Source organism: Carcharhinus amblyrhynchos, chromosome 2, assembly GCF_965287045.1.
Source record: "Carcharhinus amblyrhynchos chromosome 2, sCarAmb.v2.hapA, whole genome shotgun sequence".
In the NCBI taxonomy this organism is placed as follows: domain Eukaryota; kingdom Metazoa; phylum Chordata; class Chondrichthyes; order Carcharhiniformes; family Carcharhinidae; genus Carcharhinus; species Carcharhinus amblyrhynchos.
The window spans coordinates 143,517,962-143,538,196 of NC_137325.1; the positions used below are offsets into that span (position 1 = coordinate 143,517,962).

General features: G+C 41.9%; 1 protein-coding gene across 3 annotated transcripts in view; it reads right to left on the reverse strand.

Moving 5' to 3' along the window:
- Positions 1 to 827: 827 nt before the first annotated feature.
- The window catches only part of ctdspla (CTD (carboxy-terminal domain, RNA polymerase II, polypeptide A) small phosphatase-like a), a 193,468-nt gene continuing 174,060 nt past the window's right edge, over positions 828 to 20,235 (reverse strand). For all 3 annotated transcript variants that reach the window (XM_080213677.1, XM_080213669.1, XM_080213659.1), the window contains 3 exons: positions 16,107 to 16,292; positions 11,530 to 11,651; positions 828 to 2,855 (listed from right to left, as the gene is read on the reverse strand). In XM_080213677.1, coding sequence (XP_080069803.1) covers positions 2,816 to 2,855; positions 11,530 to 11,651; positions 16,107 to 16,292 — 348 coding nt within the window. In that variant the 3' untranslated portion in view covers positions 828 to 2,815. The remainder of the gene's footprint in view (positions 2,856 to 11,529; positions 11,652 to 16,106; positions 16,293 to 20,235) is intronic.

The following is a 20,235-nucleotide window of genomic DNA, read 5'->3' on the forward strand; positions in this document are numbered from 1 at the left end:
ATTTTTGTTTGGGGGAGAGAGTTCTTGGGTTAGAAGTTGAGTTCATCCCTCTTGGGATAAATGCAGAGGCTGCCAGGTACGGCAGTGAGCTGACCAGAAGGCCTGCCTCTGCATTAATTTTACTGAAGATATTTAAAACATTGCTTGGAACAAGAAACATCCTGTCAGCTTTCACCCCTTGCTTCCTTTGCCCATCCATACCAACCTATGCCGAATGCTGCCTCACAGAGGTTCTAACCTGCCCTTCTCCCCTGGTCTTCCCTCCGAGTGCTCCGGTTCCCTCCCACAGTCCAGGTTAGGTAAATCAGCCATGCTAAACTGACCTTAGTGTCAGCAGAATTAGCAGGTTAAATACGTGGGGTTAATGGATAGGACCTGGGTGGGATTGTTGTCGGTGCAGACTCCATGGACCTAATGGCCTCCTTCTGCACTGTAGGGATTCTATGAAACATCATGCACCCCAAGGCTTCTCATCCCATTTGTGCTCTTCTACTCACCTCCAATGGCACCTAATTCATTCATGTTACCCTCTGCCCCTCTAGCCACCCCCACATGGCTCCCTGTACACCCCAACCAACCCATACCCCACTCATCCACATAGCACCCCATACCAATTTAGTGCCAACTCATGCTCCCTGCCCACCACCTTTTTCCCCTTACTTTTAACTCCACATCAACCCACATGGGCAAACCACAGATGACATAAAATAAAGTTATAGCTCAATTGATGACATCACGGTTTTAAATCTCATTGATAAAAAAAAGCATTCAATACACTGAAATTCCTTCAACTAATATCTTATCAAAACAAACATTATGCTCAAATATTTAATCTAACAAAAAAAATCCTTTCTTACAAAAATTTTCTTACAAAAACCAAACATTTCTATTCTATAACTACTTGGAGCTGTCAATCAAACTGTCACTCAAAAGGCACCCCATTGTGATAATGTTAGGTTGCAAAATCAGTCAAGTAGCACAAATCACATAATGACCACCTCAGGCTGACGTCAACAGCCAGAATGAAGTACTAAGCTCCACTTTTTTTTAAAAAAAACTTGTTTAAATTTAAAGCCCAGCAGAGTTAAATCTCTCAACAGCTTTGACAGTTTCAACACGTTTTGACAGTTCCAATAAGTTTTCACAGTTCTTTGACAGCTTTTTAAACGTTCATTGAAAGCTTTGACAGTTAATAACTTTGACAATTCATTGACAGCTCTGACACTTCTGTACAGTTCCCGTGTGTTTATGCATTGTACAATCATGTCAATGTTTAACAGTCCCAAAGTTCCTACCTTACCTATCTGAAATGTGTCCTAGGACTATTCTCAAAGCTATCAAATTAATCCACCACTTCAAACCAGTTCTTGACTAGCTTATTGGCAGATGTCAGGTTTCACACTCCTGACCTACCAAAATCTCTCTTCAGTGAAGGAAGCTGATAAATAGTTGGCTGCTTCTATAAATAACATGTGTGCAATCACTGGCCTGACTCCTGTTCCGCACTTGCAACAATAGGAAGTGCCATGTTCAGGAGTACTTAGGAAGTCTGGACTCATTCACCATTTTCACTATAATGGAAAGGTTCTCCGCCATGGTGAAAATTCAGGGTTTTTTAAATATTTCTAGCTATTTTTCTGATGTTCTAATTTGTCTCTTCTTAATTAATTAATTATTTTGTCCAATCTTCGGACCTACCACTAATCCTCATGGAATTATACACTTTTTCTTTTAATTTGAAACCTTTAATTTCCATAGCTAGCATCCTTCCCACAGAGCATTTCTTTATCACTAGGATATATCTGGAGTGCTTCAAAATATCTCCTTAACTGTTTGCCTCTGCATCTCAACTCATCTATTCCTTAACCTAATTTCCCTGTTGTCTCTCATTACTGCCCTTTAAGTTTAAAACACTAGTCTTTTATCCACTCTTACCTCCTTCAAATTTAAATGAGAAATTCAATCCCTTGACCATGGGGTTCATTACTGTCAGGGGCCCTATAAACTACTACAAGTGATTCTTGTCTTTGCCATTTCTTATCGCTTATCCTTCTAACAGACATAAATGAGCCACTTTATGAACTCATCTGATTATCTGCTCAATTGTGTGGGGCCCAAGCCTTAAGATTATGGCCACACCCCCACGTTTCTGGCACCTTCCGGTTTGCCACTGGCGATGTTTCCACTAGTCACTTGAATTTCATCTCATTCACAACTTACATTTCGTACACTCTATCCCAAGACATCTCACTCAACTGGCAATTGGTGATTGCCCCCTTGAATACAGCCATGATGTAACACCTTGAACTCTGTCACCTCTTACCGCCCTACACCTGTTCTTCCTGCTCACATTTCCTGTGCATTCTCTCCTCTCTCTGGATTTAAGTCACCAACGTTGCTTAGACACAATGTTGGAGGCATCACCACGTTATCTTCAACTGTCCCACCCCCACACTTCTGAACCATGGGTGGTTCAACCTGTTCTCTATTCATTGTGTACACCTTCCTACTACAGCCAACTAGGAAGTGAATATTCCCTAATCCAATTAGATCATCCTTAACCAGCAGTCAACCCGTTTTTCTTCCCCCACCTCAAGGTTTTTTAAAAAAAAATGAGGTAAACTTTAGAGTTCAAAGAATTTTTTATTTAAAAACACTTTTATAAAAATTGCCCCTATTATTTTTCTTCTGGGTTTTGCTCGCAGCATCCTGGAGATCAATCTTCAGCTTGTGGAGGCTCCAGGGCAAATCTGGAGGATTGGCAACCCTACTTCTGGCTAGTCACTTCTTCAGTCACACACACAATTACATTGCCTCACTCTTCCTCCAATTCCCACTCACTACTTGAACTCCTCCTTAAAAAGAAGAGATATTTCACAGGTTGAAAATATAGAACAAGGGCAGAGCATTATGTTGAAGCACCAATATGCACTACTTCATGTAATGGTGGATTCAGCACCAAACATACTGCATCCTGATCTCAAACACGTCTACATATGGGATTGCTGCTTTTATAACTAGGGATAGAGCACAATAGCTCTGGTCTATCTTTACTGAATAGGCCTCATTGGGAATACTATGTTCAATTCTTAACATAACACTTTAAGGAAGCGTGCCAAGGCCTTGGGGAGGGGTGCAGACATTTACCAGAATGGTACCAGGGATGAGCAATTTCATTTATGGGGGAGTCTGGAAAAACTGGAGTTGCTGCCCTCAGACTAAGGAGATTGATAAAGGAGTTCAAAAATCATGAAGGGCTTTGGCTAAGTAAATAAGGATTGATTCCTCTGGTAGGAGGGCCGGTAACAAGGGGGTTCAGATTTAACAATCGGCAAAAAGACCAGACGAGAGGTGAGGATAACTTTTCAGACGCAGTGATCTGGAATGCACAGCCTGAAAGGCCAGAGGGAGTAAACTCTGTGACTTTCAAAAGGGAACTGGAAACCTGAAAGGAAATTATTTGTTGGCTTATGGAGAAAAGGAAGGGGGAGTTTGAGTCATTGGCTAGCTCTTTCAAAGAGCTGGCACGGGAAGGGGGGAATAGCATCCTTTGGTGCTGTATGATTCTATTAATCTATGATTCCAAGCCACCATGGAGAAGTCTGGACCAATTTCAAGCCAAGAGTTACACATTTGTCACTATTATTAATGGATCCACATGTTCACACCACAGTTATGAAATGGAAATATTAACTTTGAGCTCGCCAATGATGAAATCTGAACCATCTAAAGCAGGGAAGATCCCACAGTAGATCCTGAACTGAAATATGAATAGCAATGAATAGTCATCATTTCCAACACAGCTGGACCTTTTCTCCATTAACATATGGTGACTTTAAGATTAAGACAACAGTTTAAGAAATAAGTGTAGCTATTTGCATGCCCATTTTATAGCAGCGGCATTGTTGCCAAACCTAATTCTATTTTCATCAATGTTTATTTGCATTCACAGCTCCAGATGTGTGAGAGAGAGCGAGCACAGGATTTTTTTTGCCTTTTATCAGACTCCCAATTTTATGTGTACTCAAGTTCTGTGGGTGATCTTTTCCTCTCAGTTTCTTTCACTGAACAGTCCGTATGCCCGTTATGATTTAGTTTCAGAGTTATTTTACTCCAAATCCAATACAAGGGCTTCTTCATTAATCTGGAATGCACTTCTGTAGACTGTGGGCAGGTTCAATGGAGGCATTCAAGAGAAAATTGGAGTATTATCTGAAAAGGAAGAATGTGAAAGGCAACAGGGTGAAAGTAGGGAATGGCATGAATTGAATTGCTCCTTCAGATATGACGGGCTGAATGGCCTCCTGCTGTAATTCGCCTACTTTCCAAGGCTGATATCAAGCGTCAGGAATTCACCAACCATTGAACCAGTGCCTGGCAGAACTCACAGACCTGTCTAATAACTGCCGTTAACAGGGGAGGGAGAAAAAAGATCCCTTTGAAGTGGCAGGCTTTTGAAGTAGAAAGCAGGTCAGCTTTTAATAGATTTGCTCATTAAAACAAACTCAGTTTTCAAGAAAGCTTCATCATCAAACACCACTATACCTTCAGTTACACTGGTGAATAGTGATGACCAGGCAACAGCTTCCTGGCTTTGCCGTGCCAGGAATGGCTGCTGCAAAGTAGAAAAATACTTGCTGTACGACAGTTGTTTAAAAGTTTATTTTATTGGTGAAAGTAAAGAAACAGATTATTCAGTAACTGACAGTAACAACCATTTCTGTTTCTTTCCCTCTTAAACTTTATAGTGTTTCTCAAGTATTGCTGATCAAAGTGGAAAAGTGTCACCAACTCTGGAACCACATTGAAACTATGAAAAACAAACGCGTCACTTCCCACCCCTCTCTCTGATGCTTTTTTGTACGGTTGGGAGTAAGCAGGGAAATGATACAATGACAAAAGGGTTGAGAGATGCAACAAGGGAAGAACCCATTTTCCCTGACCTTGACAGACGGCTTGTTTTGCATAGTTTCCCTTGCTATATTTCTTTCACTGCTCATTCCCCACCCTCCCCCAAGCAACCATTTAAAAGGCAAACATCCTTGGAGCACCTTTGGAATCAGAGGCACAGAACAGACCATTTACAAACACTGGTTTTAGAACAGTCGAGAGTTTTACAGGATTAAAGACTGATGGAATGCTCAATTGTGTGTCCAGGGGTTGTGTCTCCTGCACAATCGCCTGCTCTTCAAGCAAACAAATGGTTCGTTTATATCACCTTACAGAGTTTATACAACTTGTGTGACAACAAAAATCGCGTTGAACATTCATTTACTGGATCTTAAGGCATGTGGTTCATTTATCCGCCAAGTTTTTAAGAAGAAAAATGGAAAGACTGTAACAAACTCACTAGTTTGAGCTGAACACGACTACATTAAAAGGAGTCGTACGTGACCTACACTCTCTTAAAAAGAAAGTAATGTCTAGCTAGCTAGGCTGAGTTTGCACCTCTTACATTGATTCATAGGATGAATGCATAGCAAGTTACACTCACTCGTTCACTCACTCATGGCACAGTACTCCCATCTCCCTCGCCCAGCCCCCCCCCCTCTTTCCTTCAAACCAACCGTCATTGCATATTTGGACCTTTAAATTACCATCACGGTGCTGATGCTTCAGAGGGGAAAGAATACAATGACCCAGTTGGTTTTTTTTTAAAGTCCCTCAGAATAGAATTATAGAATCCCTACAGTGCAGAAGGAGGCCGTTCAGCCCATCGAGTCTGCACCAACAACAATCCCACCCAGGCCCCATTCCCATAACCCCACATATTTACCTTAATCTCCCTAACACTAGGATCGATTTAGCATGGCCAATCCACCTAACCCGCACATCTTTGGACTGTAGGAGGAAACCCACGCAGACACAGGAAGAACATGCAAACTCCACACAGACAATGACCTGAAATGAACCCGGGTCCCTGATGCTGTGAGACAACAATGCTAACCATGCCGCCAACACACACACACACACACACACAAAATGTTAGCAGGTTTGTTCTGATCGCAATACCACATACTAGTAAAGATTTTGAAACAAAGATTAGTTTCTTGAACAAAGCAAGTTATCGCTTAAGAAAATAAAAGAAGCGAAATCAAACCATATAGAGGAGTGCTATAGACACTGCCTTTCCTTAATGCTATAAAGTTCGATTAACCGCCCAAGTGTTTGGAGCTTAGCATATACTGCGAATGTGACACAAGAATAAATTCCATACCCATTCTTATTATTTTGTGGTGTCGGGGTAGGTGCTTGAGAAGGAAAGTAATAGATGTTCTCTGGTTACATTAATACGTTGTGAAGTTACAGCACTCTCAACACTCGGTTGTGGAAGAAGAAACATTTGCAACGGGGGGAGAAACAATAAAGTTTTAGGTTTTTTGAAAGAAGGGAAATTACACTTTGCCAATCCCATAACAATGAAACATTTTAAAATATATACAAAAAGGATTAGAAACTGGACAGTGACTCTGCAGCCTGGCCTCTTCTCTAAAATGATTGCGCCCAAAAGGATTTGTGATAGAATCGTTAACACATTTTTAAAGGCAGGCACACAGTCATGAGGAAGTTTGAAACAGCCCTGGGTCAAGCTCCCAGTACTAACACCATAATTTAGCAGCATCTGCTGAAACAGAAACGAGAATGAAAAACCATGATTACATCTGAATGACAGGATTGGTGAGGTTCATTATTGCAAGAGCAGTTTCACTCTCAATATTCCTGGATAAATTACAGAGAAGTTCATGAGCATTAATTCCTTGTGAAATGGATAACACATTCACACTGGCTTGGAGCTTGGATTTGTCTGTTTGATTTACTCGGTAATTTGTCCCTATTGGGCATGTATCTTTCCCAGAACAATACTGGCCAGTCCCCAAAGGTTAGTCAGAGCTACACTGGGTTACTTCAGTGCTGCAGACTGATATTGCCCTTCATTCCACTCAACTGCCAATTATAGCAAAGCTCTAACCAACTTTCATCAGCTGTGGCTCAGGTGTACAGCAAATTATTTTGCCCTCTGGGAGCAGATTGAGGCCACTCAGCCCATCACGTCTACTCTGCCATTCAATCATGGCTGATACAAGGTCTCCATGGCTTGCTCCAAGTCATTCTCTTCAACTAACTATTTGCCCTCTCATATATTTAATCTACTTTGCTCAGGTATTTAATTCTCCTTGCTACTCCCTCACTGTGTGTGTCTGCTGTAATTTCACAAGTAACCAGTTGCCTCACCAGGAGCCTAGCCAAATTGTGATAACCAGCAAGCTATTCCAATATCGAAGGCATCAAGCTCAGATGGAACAAATATTCTTCAGACTTCCCTTTTGCTGAAGATGTTAGCCAGTTTAAAATGACAGAAGGAACATACTGCTAAAGGAGCAGAGAAATGCATGCAAATTAATTCAAGGCAGGACCTGAAAGTCAGCCTCCACCTGACAGATGTACAATTAACAAAAAGCTCAGTCAAAACTCTGGGGAAGCTGATGATCAAGAAATGATAAGCGCTTTTGATAAGAGGCCTTGGGAGGAACTGTTCCCACCACTGCAATGAGGGGACATAGAGATGCAAAAATTGGCAAAAAGAAATCAAAAGGTACATGAGAATCTTTTTGTAAACGTTGATTTTGATGATCTGGAAAGTGCTTTCTGAAAGAATGCTGGCAGCAGGTTCAACAATAACTTTCAAAAGGGAATTAATTAGATACATTTATTGAAAGGTAAAATTAACAAGGGTATGGGTGCAGCAGGAGCAGGTTTAAGTGAATCACTCTTGTCAAAGAGCCAGCACTGGTATGAGAGACTAAATGGATTCCTTCTGTGTTCTATGATACTAATCTATTAAAGGTGGATTCCCACAATTGTGAGCAATGGGAAGAGCGCATACATAGGCTTTCATGGAATTTGCACATTTCGAGGGAGATTGTGGACTGGGACTTTTCCTATCCAGCGTCGAGATGGATTCACTTCTACAATGCATGGCTGAACGCAACATGAAGCTCCTCCTTACTTTATCTCAAACACTGTGTCTTACAGCTGCATTCCCCAGCACCAACCATTCACCCTGCCTGAAAACCTGAGCAAGATTTCCCACTGGGGGGGACCTGGCGCTGTGAGGACATACCAAATGAAAATGAACAGACTATCCTCTCACCTAATGGATTAGCTAACCTTCTGCTGTCAAAACTCAAAGTTACTGCCAATAACCAGAAAACCAATTCCACTTAACAGCTATGCAAATAAAATCTGCCATTAAAAGAGGCTTATTCAAGACTTTCACTCGCCAAAGAAACATAGCAGTTGGCAAACAGTGCAACCTTGAATTCCAATACAGTTTTAGCAAAACAACTGTACAATGGAAGAAGTGCATACAATAAGTTTCATCTGCAAGCTGCCTCAATGGTATCACCCGAGATTGTAGAACTGACACATTTATTCCACAACCCACAGTGCTGCAGTGAATGGAGAGAGAATAGAGCCAACATTTTGAGTCTGGATGACCCTTTGTCAGAGCTCTGAAAAAGGGTCATCCAGACTCGAAACGCTGGCTCTATTCTCCCTGTAAGAAGTCTCACAAAACCTGGTTAAAGTCCAACAGATTTATTTGGTAGCAAAAGCCACTAGCTTTTGGAGCACTGCTCCTTCATCAGGTGACAAAAGGGCAGCCAGTGCTCCAAAAGCTAGTGGCTTTTGCTACCAAATAAACCTGATGGACTTTAACCTGGTGTTGTGAGACCTCTTACTGTGTTTACCCCAGTCCAACGCCGGCATCTCCACATCTATTCTCTCTGCACGGATGCCATCAGACCTGTTGAGATTTTCCAGCATTTTCTATTTTTGTTTCAAATTCCAGCATCCGCAGTATTTTGCCTTTATCTGTGCTGCATTCAATCCTCTCCCCTCGACCCCAAGCATAAAAGCACCCACTGCCATCCCATAACATCTTGCTTCCTTACCTCAAGCGGGTATTCTTCCCAGGTCACCCCAGACAGCGGGTGCCTCGCCCAGTTTACAATGACATAACTGCCCAACTTCATCCTGTCCTCTCTGCTACTCATACCCATTACCAGAGTGTGTCATTTGGCAGTAAACCTGGCAGTATTTCCAACCGCCCCTGCATTACTGACTCTCATTTCAACAAACACAATCCACAAAACAAGGGTTGCCACCTCATTGCTTGACCAATAAGAATGATAGCAGATATCCATCACTGGGAAACAAGCAAACCAATGCCTCAAGGGCAAAAAGGACCTTCAAGCAATTGCCTCATAAAGCTAGCGCTCATGCTCATCAATCTGAAATGTTAATTGTGTTTCTTCTCCATATGTGCCGAGCATTTTTGTTAGTGGCTTGACTGTGAAAGGCATGGTCAGCCCCTAACATTCCACTCCTGCACTAACAACAACTGAATCCTGTATTTCTACAGATGGAGTCACATTTACAGGCTGGCCACTACCAACAGTAAGAAGTCTCACAACTTCTTAGTGTGTTTACTCCACTCCAACGCCGGCATCATCACTCCCAACAGTGCAGACAATTTCTATCTTGGTCATTGTGGTATATATGCGCAGACACGCAATCGGCACTCATTGGAAATCAAAGAAGAAGAAATCCCACTGTCCGCACTGTGAAAATCTAGCAAGATATTCTTGTTTCTCGAGGCGACAATAGGTTTATGGATCAGTAACACTCACATGTCCTCAAGTGAGCTACCTTTAAATGGAAATTAGACTTGGTATGCGTAGACAGGGAAGAAAGGAGGAAAAGATAAAAATCATTCATCTTTTGAAAATTCAAGAATTTAAACTATTGAAAAACTGCTTCAATACTCACAGGTGGTGAAGTCAGACACGCAGTTTTCAGATGAGACATTCCAACATCCAGCGAAAGACAGTGAGAGAAAGGAAGCCACTTAATAAGGTTTAGAATCAGGAAGAGCATTTGAGGCGACATACACATGGACAGACAGGGTCACAATACAAATCCAAGCATTACCATTGCAGCCTTTTTGTTTTAGATTATGACTGTTTCTTAAAGAGAGCAATTAAAGGTTGAAATAAACATAGAACAACAGCAAGGTTGTTTGCAAAGATCGCATCTTAAAAGCCTCAAAATCCCCACTCTACACCTTGCTTGCAATATGCTCTTGCCCTCCACTCAACCGGCCTCTGTCACTGCACATGCTTCCTTTCACTGTGCATGCCACTGATGAACATTGCTAGACAATCCTTAAGGCACACAGCAGTCTGATGCCAGCCCCTCAGCAAAATGAGACATGACTGACCCCTCCCACCCTCCCCTGGGCCTGTTGCAGTTTGAGTCGTGTGGAAAGGTGCAGATAAACTGACATTCCAGCTCCAGAGGTAGGAGTGTTTTGGCAAACCTTTCCCAGCATTCAATTCAGAATGAAAGAGGGAGAAGAAGAAAGGAAAGAGAAGGTGCGGAGAGTGGGGGTAAGAAAGAAAATTAAAATACTCATTACAGTATCAGGCAGCACCACATCATTACCTGAGTACTTAGTAGCTCTGATAACAATTCCAGCTTCCAATCTGCCCCTTATCAAGTCATACTGCAATGGCTGCTTATAAGTGAGACATCAGTAACCCTAAACCATCCCTACATTTAAAATAGCAATTTCTTAAAAATCATAATTTGGTGTCCATGAACCATGCCAATTGATATAAAATTTAAAAGTTTAATGACTCTGGAGACTTGTACCCAGCACTTATAATTCGACGTGTTCAGCATAAATAACAGTGCTCATAAAGATCAATTTTTGTCTTTTTTTGTTTTAAAACATACAGTCATTAAAAGATAAAAGATCTCTGGAATATGCAGTGTACAAAAAAATTAACTTTGCTTTTTTTTCATCTAAAATTATCAACTTTTTTTTCTCAAAAAGGCACTTCATTCTGCAAAAGAGAGATCACAGAATCAGGTCAGCTACTGTAGATCAGTGTGACTGTCTGCATAGCAACAACCAAAAGAATAAACAAAAAAGAGGAAAAAAAATACTTAAAATATCACAGAACTTCCCAAATACTTGTTTTTGGTAGGTAGAGAGAAGGAAAAGTTTTCTACTCAAACTGTAGTCCATAGCGGATTTTCCGTTTTGTTTTCTACATGTGTGGTTTTCTCTGAGAGTTCTTCTGTTTAATGAAGTCTGGTCATTTGTGACTTTGACGTCAGGCTTCGGGAAGCTCCATGGACGTCAATCATTGTTGTCCATAGTGAGTTTATGGCAGGACCATTGAAGTGCTTCTTGTCTGAAGATATTTTCCTCCTGTTCCTCCTCCAAAAGTTGCAGTCCATATCCAAACACAGGTGCGTGAGGCATGGGAAACTGAAGGAAGATTTCCTTTCTTTACAAAAACAAAATGCTACGCTGCGACAGGGAAAGGGATGGGGCTAGTGGGGTAGGGAGGATGGGGATGATATGGCAGGGCCGTGGAAGGGAGGGGGGAAATAAAAATCGGGCAAGAACAATGTAAAGAATCTGCCGCAAGGACACGCCCGGAGCACAATCGCTACCTGCCGCGGAAATTCTGCAGCACAGTGTAAACCTCCTCTTCTTTACTCAGTCCTTCAAAGAATGGAATCAGATCAAACAACTCCGTGTCCGACATATCATCGAACCAGGACTGCACAGGCACCTATTTGAACAGAAAGTGAGAAGACAGTTTGATTAGCACATTGCTGATATTCCGGACAATTCATTTAGCAAATTAGATTTAATTAATTCCTGAGATGAGGAAGTCATTGACATTTACTGTCCATCCCTATTTACCCTTGAGATAGTGATGGTGACGTGCCTTCTAGAACTTCTACAGTCCATGTGGCGTAATATTCTCCCACAATGTTGTTAGCAGAGAAGTATCAGGATTTCCCCCCGTGAAAGACTAGCCAATGTATGTCCAATTAAGAATAGCACGTTAAGAGGTTGGAACTGATGGTGCTCCCATGTACCCAGTCCTGCTAGGTGTTGAAGAAATGACTCCTGTTTGCTGCAGATGCTAGCTCTCCTGCCACAATGTGGCTCTCATTCCAGCTGAACCCTATCCTATTCTGCACAAAGCAACCCACGTTCCAACAGCTATCATCAAGTGGCAATCAGGAAGCTCTGCTTCTTTCCTCTTTTCTTCATCACCTTAGCCCTGAGAAGTGGAGACCGGATGTAGCACCTTGACCATCCTTCCTCAGTGTAATTAACTGAATCAGCACAAACCAGCATTGGTCTGTGAAAAACTCACTCACAAACGGTGGGGAGGAGCCTCAAGAGGAGTTTTCAAATAAAATAAAATGCCAGAGTTACAACTTGTCCACTTGTGTGAAGCTCTGGTTAGACTAAACCCAAATACTATATTCAGTTCTGGACATATCACTTCACCACTTGCCTTGGAGTGGGTGCACCACAGATTTAACAGCATGATATTAGGACAAAGAGTTGAATTATGAGGGCACATTACATAAACTAGGCTGGTATTCCCTTGCGTTTAGAAGATTAAATGCTTAAGAGGACCAAAAGCCTTGGAAGGGATAGATGGAATTGTAATACACATCTGCAATGATCTGAATATAAGACAGAATAGTCGTGAGAGGCCGAATGGCCGATAACTGCTACCAGTCTTCCTAATATATTGAGTGACTCAATCATTTTCATGAATTTTTACAAATCAGAGCTTAGTCTTCCAATAAAACACTTTGATCAAGTTCCCAAGGTAGAGAACCCTGCCAAAAACAAAGTCTGTATTTCCTTTGTGTGTCTAACGTATAAAGCACCAGACACATCAGGAAGAATTTTCCTGTCCCGCCCTCCACAGGAATCATAGTGGGTGGGGGCAGGCCATGCAAAGATCCACTGACCTCAGGCAGGATTTTCCGGTTTTGGGGTGAAAATCCCATCCATCAACTTTGGGGAACCTTAAACTTAGCTTTGACATGCTTAAAGTAGCAAGATTGATATAATGCTCCTCCTCCTTTCCTCAGTGGGCAACAAAGATGAGGGCAGAGAGTAAAAAGAAACTGTTTCTTCTGGCAAATGGGTCACTAAGCAAGGCTCTGAGAATCAATAACACTGGCACAGCTAAAGGGGAAACATTTTTTTCTCTCCTGAGAGCATTGTTTTGATTTGCAACAGGCAAACTGAATTGGCAATTGGACACATACCTGAAGGTTTGATTGTAACACAAACAGATCAGCCATGGTCTTATTGAAGGCAGAGCAGGCTCAAGGAGAAAAATGCCTACCTCTGCTCTCATTCCATATGTTTGTATGTTTATTTGCAGAGTTAGGGACAAAAAGGCTGGCTCGCAGGTACGTCAGCTGAGCCTACGAACAGATTATATCGCAAGACAGAGACTTCCACTTAAATTCTTTAAACAGGATTATTTAAATTCACCAAATTAACACCAATTTTTGCAAACTCAGAATACCTATGATCAATAAAATGCACACAAAATGAAAGATTAATGAGGAAAACTGTGGTTTTATATCAATGAACTGGTCAGATGGGCAGTGAAGTGGAAAATGGAATTCCACGTAAGTGTTAGGTAGTTCAAGTTTATTTATTAGTGTCACAAATAGGCTTATTGTTATTGTTACTGTGAAAAGTTGTTGTGAAATTGTTGTGAAAATCCTCCAGTCGCCACAATCCAGCGCCTGTTCGGGTACACTGACGGAGAACTCAGCATGGTCGATGCACCTAAACAGCACGTCTTTTGGAGGAAACTGGAGCACCCGGAGGAAACCCACGCAGACACAGAGAGACCATGTAGACTTCACAAAGACAGTGACCCAAGCTGGGAATCAAACCTGGGTCCCTCACGATGTGAGGCCAACCACGGTGCCTCTGTGCCGCCCGAAAAAATGCTTAATAAAGAGTCAGATTGAGAAGTTATAGGAAAAGCAGCATCTCAGTGGAGTGCATGTCCACAGACCTTGAAGGTTGTAAGCCAGGCTGGTGAGATAATGTATGCTGTGCTTCAATAATCAAAGCATAAAATGTAAGGGCACGAAAGTTGTGTGGAATTTTGTAAAACACAAGTTATACCACAGCTAGAGTATTGTATACAGTTCTGATCACCACATTACAGGGAGAATGAGAATACACCAGAGAAGTTTCAGTGGACTTTGCCAGGAATGGAGTATTTCAGCTTTGAGAAAACATTGGCAGGCTTTGGATATTTTCCCTGAAACACAGGCTTGACAGAGATTTAACTGAGACATTTAAAATTCTGAGGGATTGAGTAGATTGGAAGGGCCTATTTCTGTCAGCAGAGAAATCGATAACCAAGGGGCGTAGATTTAAAGAAAATGGTAGAAGAATTAGAGGGGAGTTGAGGAGTAATTTTTTTCACCATCAGATGATGTGATCTGGAACTGACCGTGTAAAGGATGGTAGAGGAAGAAACGCAATGAAGTTACTGTGAAAATCCTCCAGTCGCCACACTCTGGTGTCTTTGGATATATTGAGGGAGAATTTAGCATGGCCAATGCACCTAACCAGCAGGTCTTTAAGACTGTGGGAGGAAACTGGAGCACCTGGAGAAAACCCATGCAGACATGAGCAGAAGGTGCAGACTCCGCACAGTGACCCAAGCTGGGAATCAAATCTGGAAGTGCAGTAATCTATGGGCCAAGAACCAGAGGGTGGGATCAGATTGGGTTGATCTTCTTTGGCCAGAACAGACAGATAGATCGAATGGCTTCTTTCTGCATTGTGAACTTTTCTATGCATAACAACCAGAAAATCAGCACAGAGAAAGGCTACACTTACGTGGAGAAAAAGTTGGTGCTAAGAGTTGAGATGGTTAAGGGGACTTAACTCACTTCAGTAAGGCCTCTGACAAGGTCCCGCACAGGAGGTTAGTTAGGAAGGTTCAGTCACTAGGTATACATGGAGAGGTAGTAAATTAGATTAGACATTGGCTCAATAGAAGAAGCCAGCGGGTGGTAGTGGAGGATTGCTTCTGAGTGGAGGCCTGTGACTAGTGGTATGTCACAGGGATCAGTGCTGGGTCCATTGTTGTTTGTCATCTATATCAATGATCTGGATGATGATGTGGTAAATTGGATAAGCAAATTTGCTGATGATACAAAGATTGAAGGTGTAGTGGACAGTGAGGAAGGTTTTCAAAGTTTGCAGAGGGATTTGGACCAGCTAGAAAAATGGGCTGAAAAATGGCAGATGGAGTTTAATGTGGACAAGTGTGAGGTATTGTACTTTGGAAGGACAAACCAAGGTAGAACATACAAGGTAAATGGCAGGACACTGATACGTGCAGTAGAACAGAAGGATCCGGGAATACAGATACATAATTTCCTAAAAGTGGTGTCACAGGTGGATAGGGTCGTAAAGAGTGCTTTTGGTACATTGGCCTTTATAAATCAAGTATCGAGTATAAGAGTTGAGCTGCCAGATGAAGTGGTGAATGCGGGCTCACTTTTAACATTTAAGGAAAGCTTGGACAGGTACATGGATGAGAGGGGTGTGGGGGTATGCGGTCCAGGTGCAGGTCAGTGGGACTAGGCAGAAAAATGGTTCAGCACGGCCAAGAAGGGCCAAAAGGCCTGTTTCTGTGCTGTAATGTTCTATGGTTTTATGAAACCGATTAAAAATATCTGCACAATTTTGTAAAAGGTTAAAAGAAGATTTGAAAGAAGTGTTTAAAATCATGAACAATTTTGATAGAGCAAATAAAGAGATCCTGTTTCCAGAGAGAAAACAGTAACTTCATTGCAGTGTTAATGTAACCTACTTGTGACACTAATAAATAAACTTTAAACAAGTTAAAATAATTAGCAAAGTCCACTGAGAAACTATTTCTGGTGTAGCCACCTACTTTGGGGATCCAATGTGGAATTCTGGCACGATTTGAATCAAAGTTTCACCTCCAGGTAGTAAAAACGGGCTGAAATGAGTTCTGTGGTTAAAAATGCACTTCTGGACCTGCGACGAGGTGGTGGGGGACCAGAGAATTTTCCTGTGACCCTGTTGAGCCGCTGACATAGTTTGAAGGAGAATGCATTGTTACTCAGCCCTCCCCAAAAAGCAAAGAGCTGCTTAAAAAAGGTAAGGTGTTTGGTTATGAGTGGAAAGAAATACTCACTGCGTTTTCAGGGTGGAAGATGTAGGATGCCGGTGAGTTGTCCACTATAATGACCTTGCTCAACTCTCTCCCTAGCCGACTGAGATCTTTCACATAGTTTCCTCTGTGGAAAACGCATGATTCTCTGAATAACCTGGCCCTGAACACACCCCAACGGTCCAGCAAGTCTGCCACCGGATCTGCATACTTTAAAAGGAGGCACAGACAAAACATGTTAGATCTCAGTGGCTGACACAATTAGCTTCACAATATAAAAAGAGGAGGCGGGGGGTCCTGCATTATAAGCCCATTGCTATCTGGAGGAGTGGTTAGCTAACCTGTTCTGCTGTGAAGTAGTGCAAAGTGTCCAAAAAAAATTCCTTTTTAATAAAAACACACTGCTTCATCATTGGCTTTAATGCCCTGACTGGTCCTATGGTTAACTGGATTGAAAGACTTACACAAGGAACACAAAATCGAATCCGAACGTTCCACTTTCCATCAGGCACTGAAACTACATTCTCCCATCAGATTCACAAACCTTGTGCAGGGTTAGAAATGAAATAAAATCCATTTAAACTACACTCCCAAAAGCAGCTATCAGTTAATACTTTCAAAAGGGAGCCAGATTGAGGGGGACACTGAGGGTTTACACTAAGAAAGTTAAAGCACCTGCCCTAACTTCTAGTTTTGCAGGGGGTTGGAGACCCTACAGCACGAAAGGGGACATTTAGCTCATGTCTGTCTGTGCTGGCTATTTGACATTAGTTCCAGAAACACACTTATGTTTCCTTTAAGGAGCTGAAACCATAGAATTCCCACAGTGCAGGAGGCTATTCAGGCCATCAAGTCTGCACTGACTCTCTGAAAGAGCATTTTACTGAGACCCAGGTCCAACCCCCATCCTAGCACTGTAACCCCACACATTTTACTATGTCTAACCCACCTAACCTACAACATTCCCTGACACTAAGGGGCAGTTTAGCATGGCCAATCAACCTACCCTGCACATCTTTGGACTGTGGGAGGAAACAGGAGTGCCCTGAGGACACCCACGCAGACACGGGGAGAACATGCAAACTCCTCACAGACACCCAAGGCCAGAATCTAATGGGGTCTGTGGCTCTGTGAGGAGATCACTGTGCCACCAATGGCATTAATTAGCTGGTATAGTATCTGAGCATGGACTCTAAATGGAGTGAGGTGATTTGCATTTTATTGCTTCAAATTTTATGTTTTTATCCCCCTTTGTATCATCACATTTTCTTCTGCTCTGATGATAACAGGCTAACAGTAATGAAGTCAAAAACACCAAACTGAATTGCAGATGATTTATATATTGATAAGGATCCTTTCTGATAATACATGCAGTGTTAAATCAATGATGAAGTTTCTCAGCTATCTGAAGGGCAGAATTCTGTACCACTAATTTCCATATCTAAGTCAGCACTGACTCCTAGTGGAACGAGCAAAGAAAGCATCCAATTATACAACAAAGCTAAATGTGCCAGTGTGTTCAAATCATGTCTCCTGTGAATTTTCAGGATTTATTCACTGTGTGCACGGTACAGAATACTTCTCCACACACACATTGTTCTCGGTTTCTCCTCCCTTCTTGAAATGAATAAGACCCTGGAAAAAGGTTTGAGCAAGACCAGAGGCTGAGCTCAGCTTATGTGGCCTCACATTTGTTCCATGCTCATTTTCCACTTCCCCATCCTCGTAAATGTGTTTGGGACTTTTCCCAATGCTAGTTCACTGGTGGGTTGGAAATAAATCAAGTTGCACAATGTCAACTGAAGGCTGATAAAGTCAGGGGGAGGCAGGGAATATGAAGAACGTAAAAATTAGGACCATGAATAGACCAAATAGTGCTTGAGCCTCCTTTCACCATGCAATCATGGCTGATAATCTGCTTCAATTCTATTTACATTACCCATAGCCTTGGTTCACAGAGAGCAAAAATCTGTCCATCGCAACCTTGAATGAACTCAACAATGAGTGTAGAAATGTCTCTATATCCTGAGGCTATGCCCTTAGGATTGAGACTCCCCAACTTGTATCTACCCTGTGATGCCCCTTTCGAACCTTGTATGTTTCAACGAGGTCATCTCTCACTCTACTAAAATCCAATGAACAGGCCCTATTTACTCAACCTTTCACAGTACATCCCTCTCACTCAAGGAACCTATTTAGCGAACCTTTGCTCTACTGTCTCCAATGCAAAAATGAGCCAGCCAGTCAATTCTACAACATTACAATTTTACTTTGCCAAGGACAAGGAGGAAACATTTTACACACAGAGACATGGACAAAACACTTGTGAACAATGACTCTATTCTCAACAGGATGGCAATGACGGTTGTGTACCTTACTTACAAGTCACAGCAAAAAAAGAGTCCTCTCAGATCAAACGACTCTGCTAGAGTTTCTGCTCCACACCTCCTTCCATACTACCTCATCTCATCCTCTCAACTGTTCCTTTCCTGATCAGATACTTATCTAGTTTCCCCTAAGTGCATCTACACTATTCATGTCAACTACTCCTTGTGATTGAGAATTCCACATTCTAATCATTCTCTGGGTTAAAAAAACTTCTCTTGAATTCCTATTGGATTTATTAGTGACTATCTTATATATATATTCCTTATATAGCTAATACTATGTGGCCAAATTCCCCTCCAATTCGATTTTCAAGTTTGCTGATGACACCACCGTAGTGGGTCGGATCTCAAACAATGATGAGACGGAGTACAGGAAGAAAGAGAATTTGGTGAACTCTCCCACAATGTCAACAGAGCGAAAAAGATAGTCATTGACTTCAGGAAGTGTAGTGGAGGACATGCTCCTGTCTACATCAATGGGGACGAAGTAGAAAGAGTCAAGAACTTCAGATTTCTAGGTGTCCAGATCACCAATAATTTGTCCTGGTCCCTCCATATGGACACTATAGTTAAGAAAGCCCATCAATGCTTCTATTTTCTCAGGAGGCTAAGGAAATTTGGCTCTCGCCAACTTCTGGAGATACACCATAGAAAGCATCCTTTCTGGTTGTATCACAGTTTGGTACAGCTCCTGCTCTGTCCAAGACCGCAAGAACCTATGAAGGGTCACGAATGAAGCTCAGTCCATCAAGCAAGCCTCTCACCCATTGACACTGTCTACACTGCCTCAGAAAAGCAGCCAGCATAATTAAAGACTCCATGCATCCCAGACATGCTCCCTTCCACCTTCTTCCATTGGGAACAAGATACAAAAATCTGAGGACACGTACCAACCAATTCAATAACAGCTTCTTCCCTGCTGCTGTCAAGACTTTTGACTGGATCTACCTTGTATTAAGTTCATCTTTCTCTACATCCCAACTATGATCGTAACACTACATTCTGCACTCTTTCTCCTCTATAAATGGTATGCTTTGCCTATATAGCATGCAAGAAACAATATTTTTCACTGTATACTAATATGTGACAATGATAAATCAAATCAAAATCAAACCAAATCAATGCACCTAATGAGACCAAACTAGCATCTTATACATAACCTCCTTGCTCTTGCTCTATGTTTAATAAAACCTTATTGAACTTCATCCACTACCTCTCTGCCCATTCCACCAACCTATGCGTTTTTGAAGTTCTACACTACTCTGCTCACAGGCCACAATTCTTCCAAGTTTCAGCTGCAAATTTTAAAACTGTGCCCTGGGTACCCAGATTGAGAAAGAGCAGGAGTCTTAACACTGACCCTGGGAAATTCCACCTTTCTCCAGTTTGAAAAACAGCCGCTGATCTCTATCCACTGCTTCCTGTCACTCAGCCAATTTTGGTTCTGTGTTATTACTGTAACCAAACGACTTTTGAAAGTCCATGTATATCGTATCAACAGTATTGCCCACATCAACCCTCACTGTCATCTCTTCAAAAAAAAACTCCAAGTTGGCTAAACGTGATTTTCCCTTAGGAAATCCATGCTGGCTTTCCTCAATTAACCTGCATTCGTCCATGTGGCTATTCATTTTTGTCCTTAATTATTGTTGCTAGAAGCTTCCCCACCAAAGTTAAGCTGACTGTCCTGCAGTTGCTGGGCTTATCTTTACACCCTTTTATGAACAATTACCCAGTTCACGGCACCATAATGCCAAAAACATGAT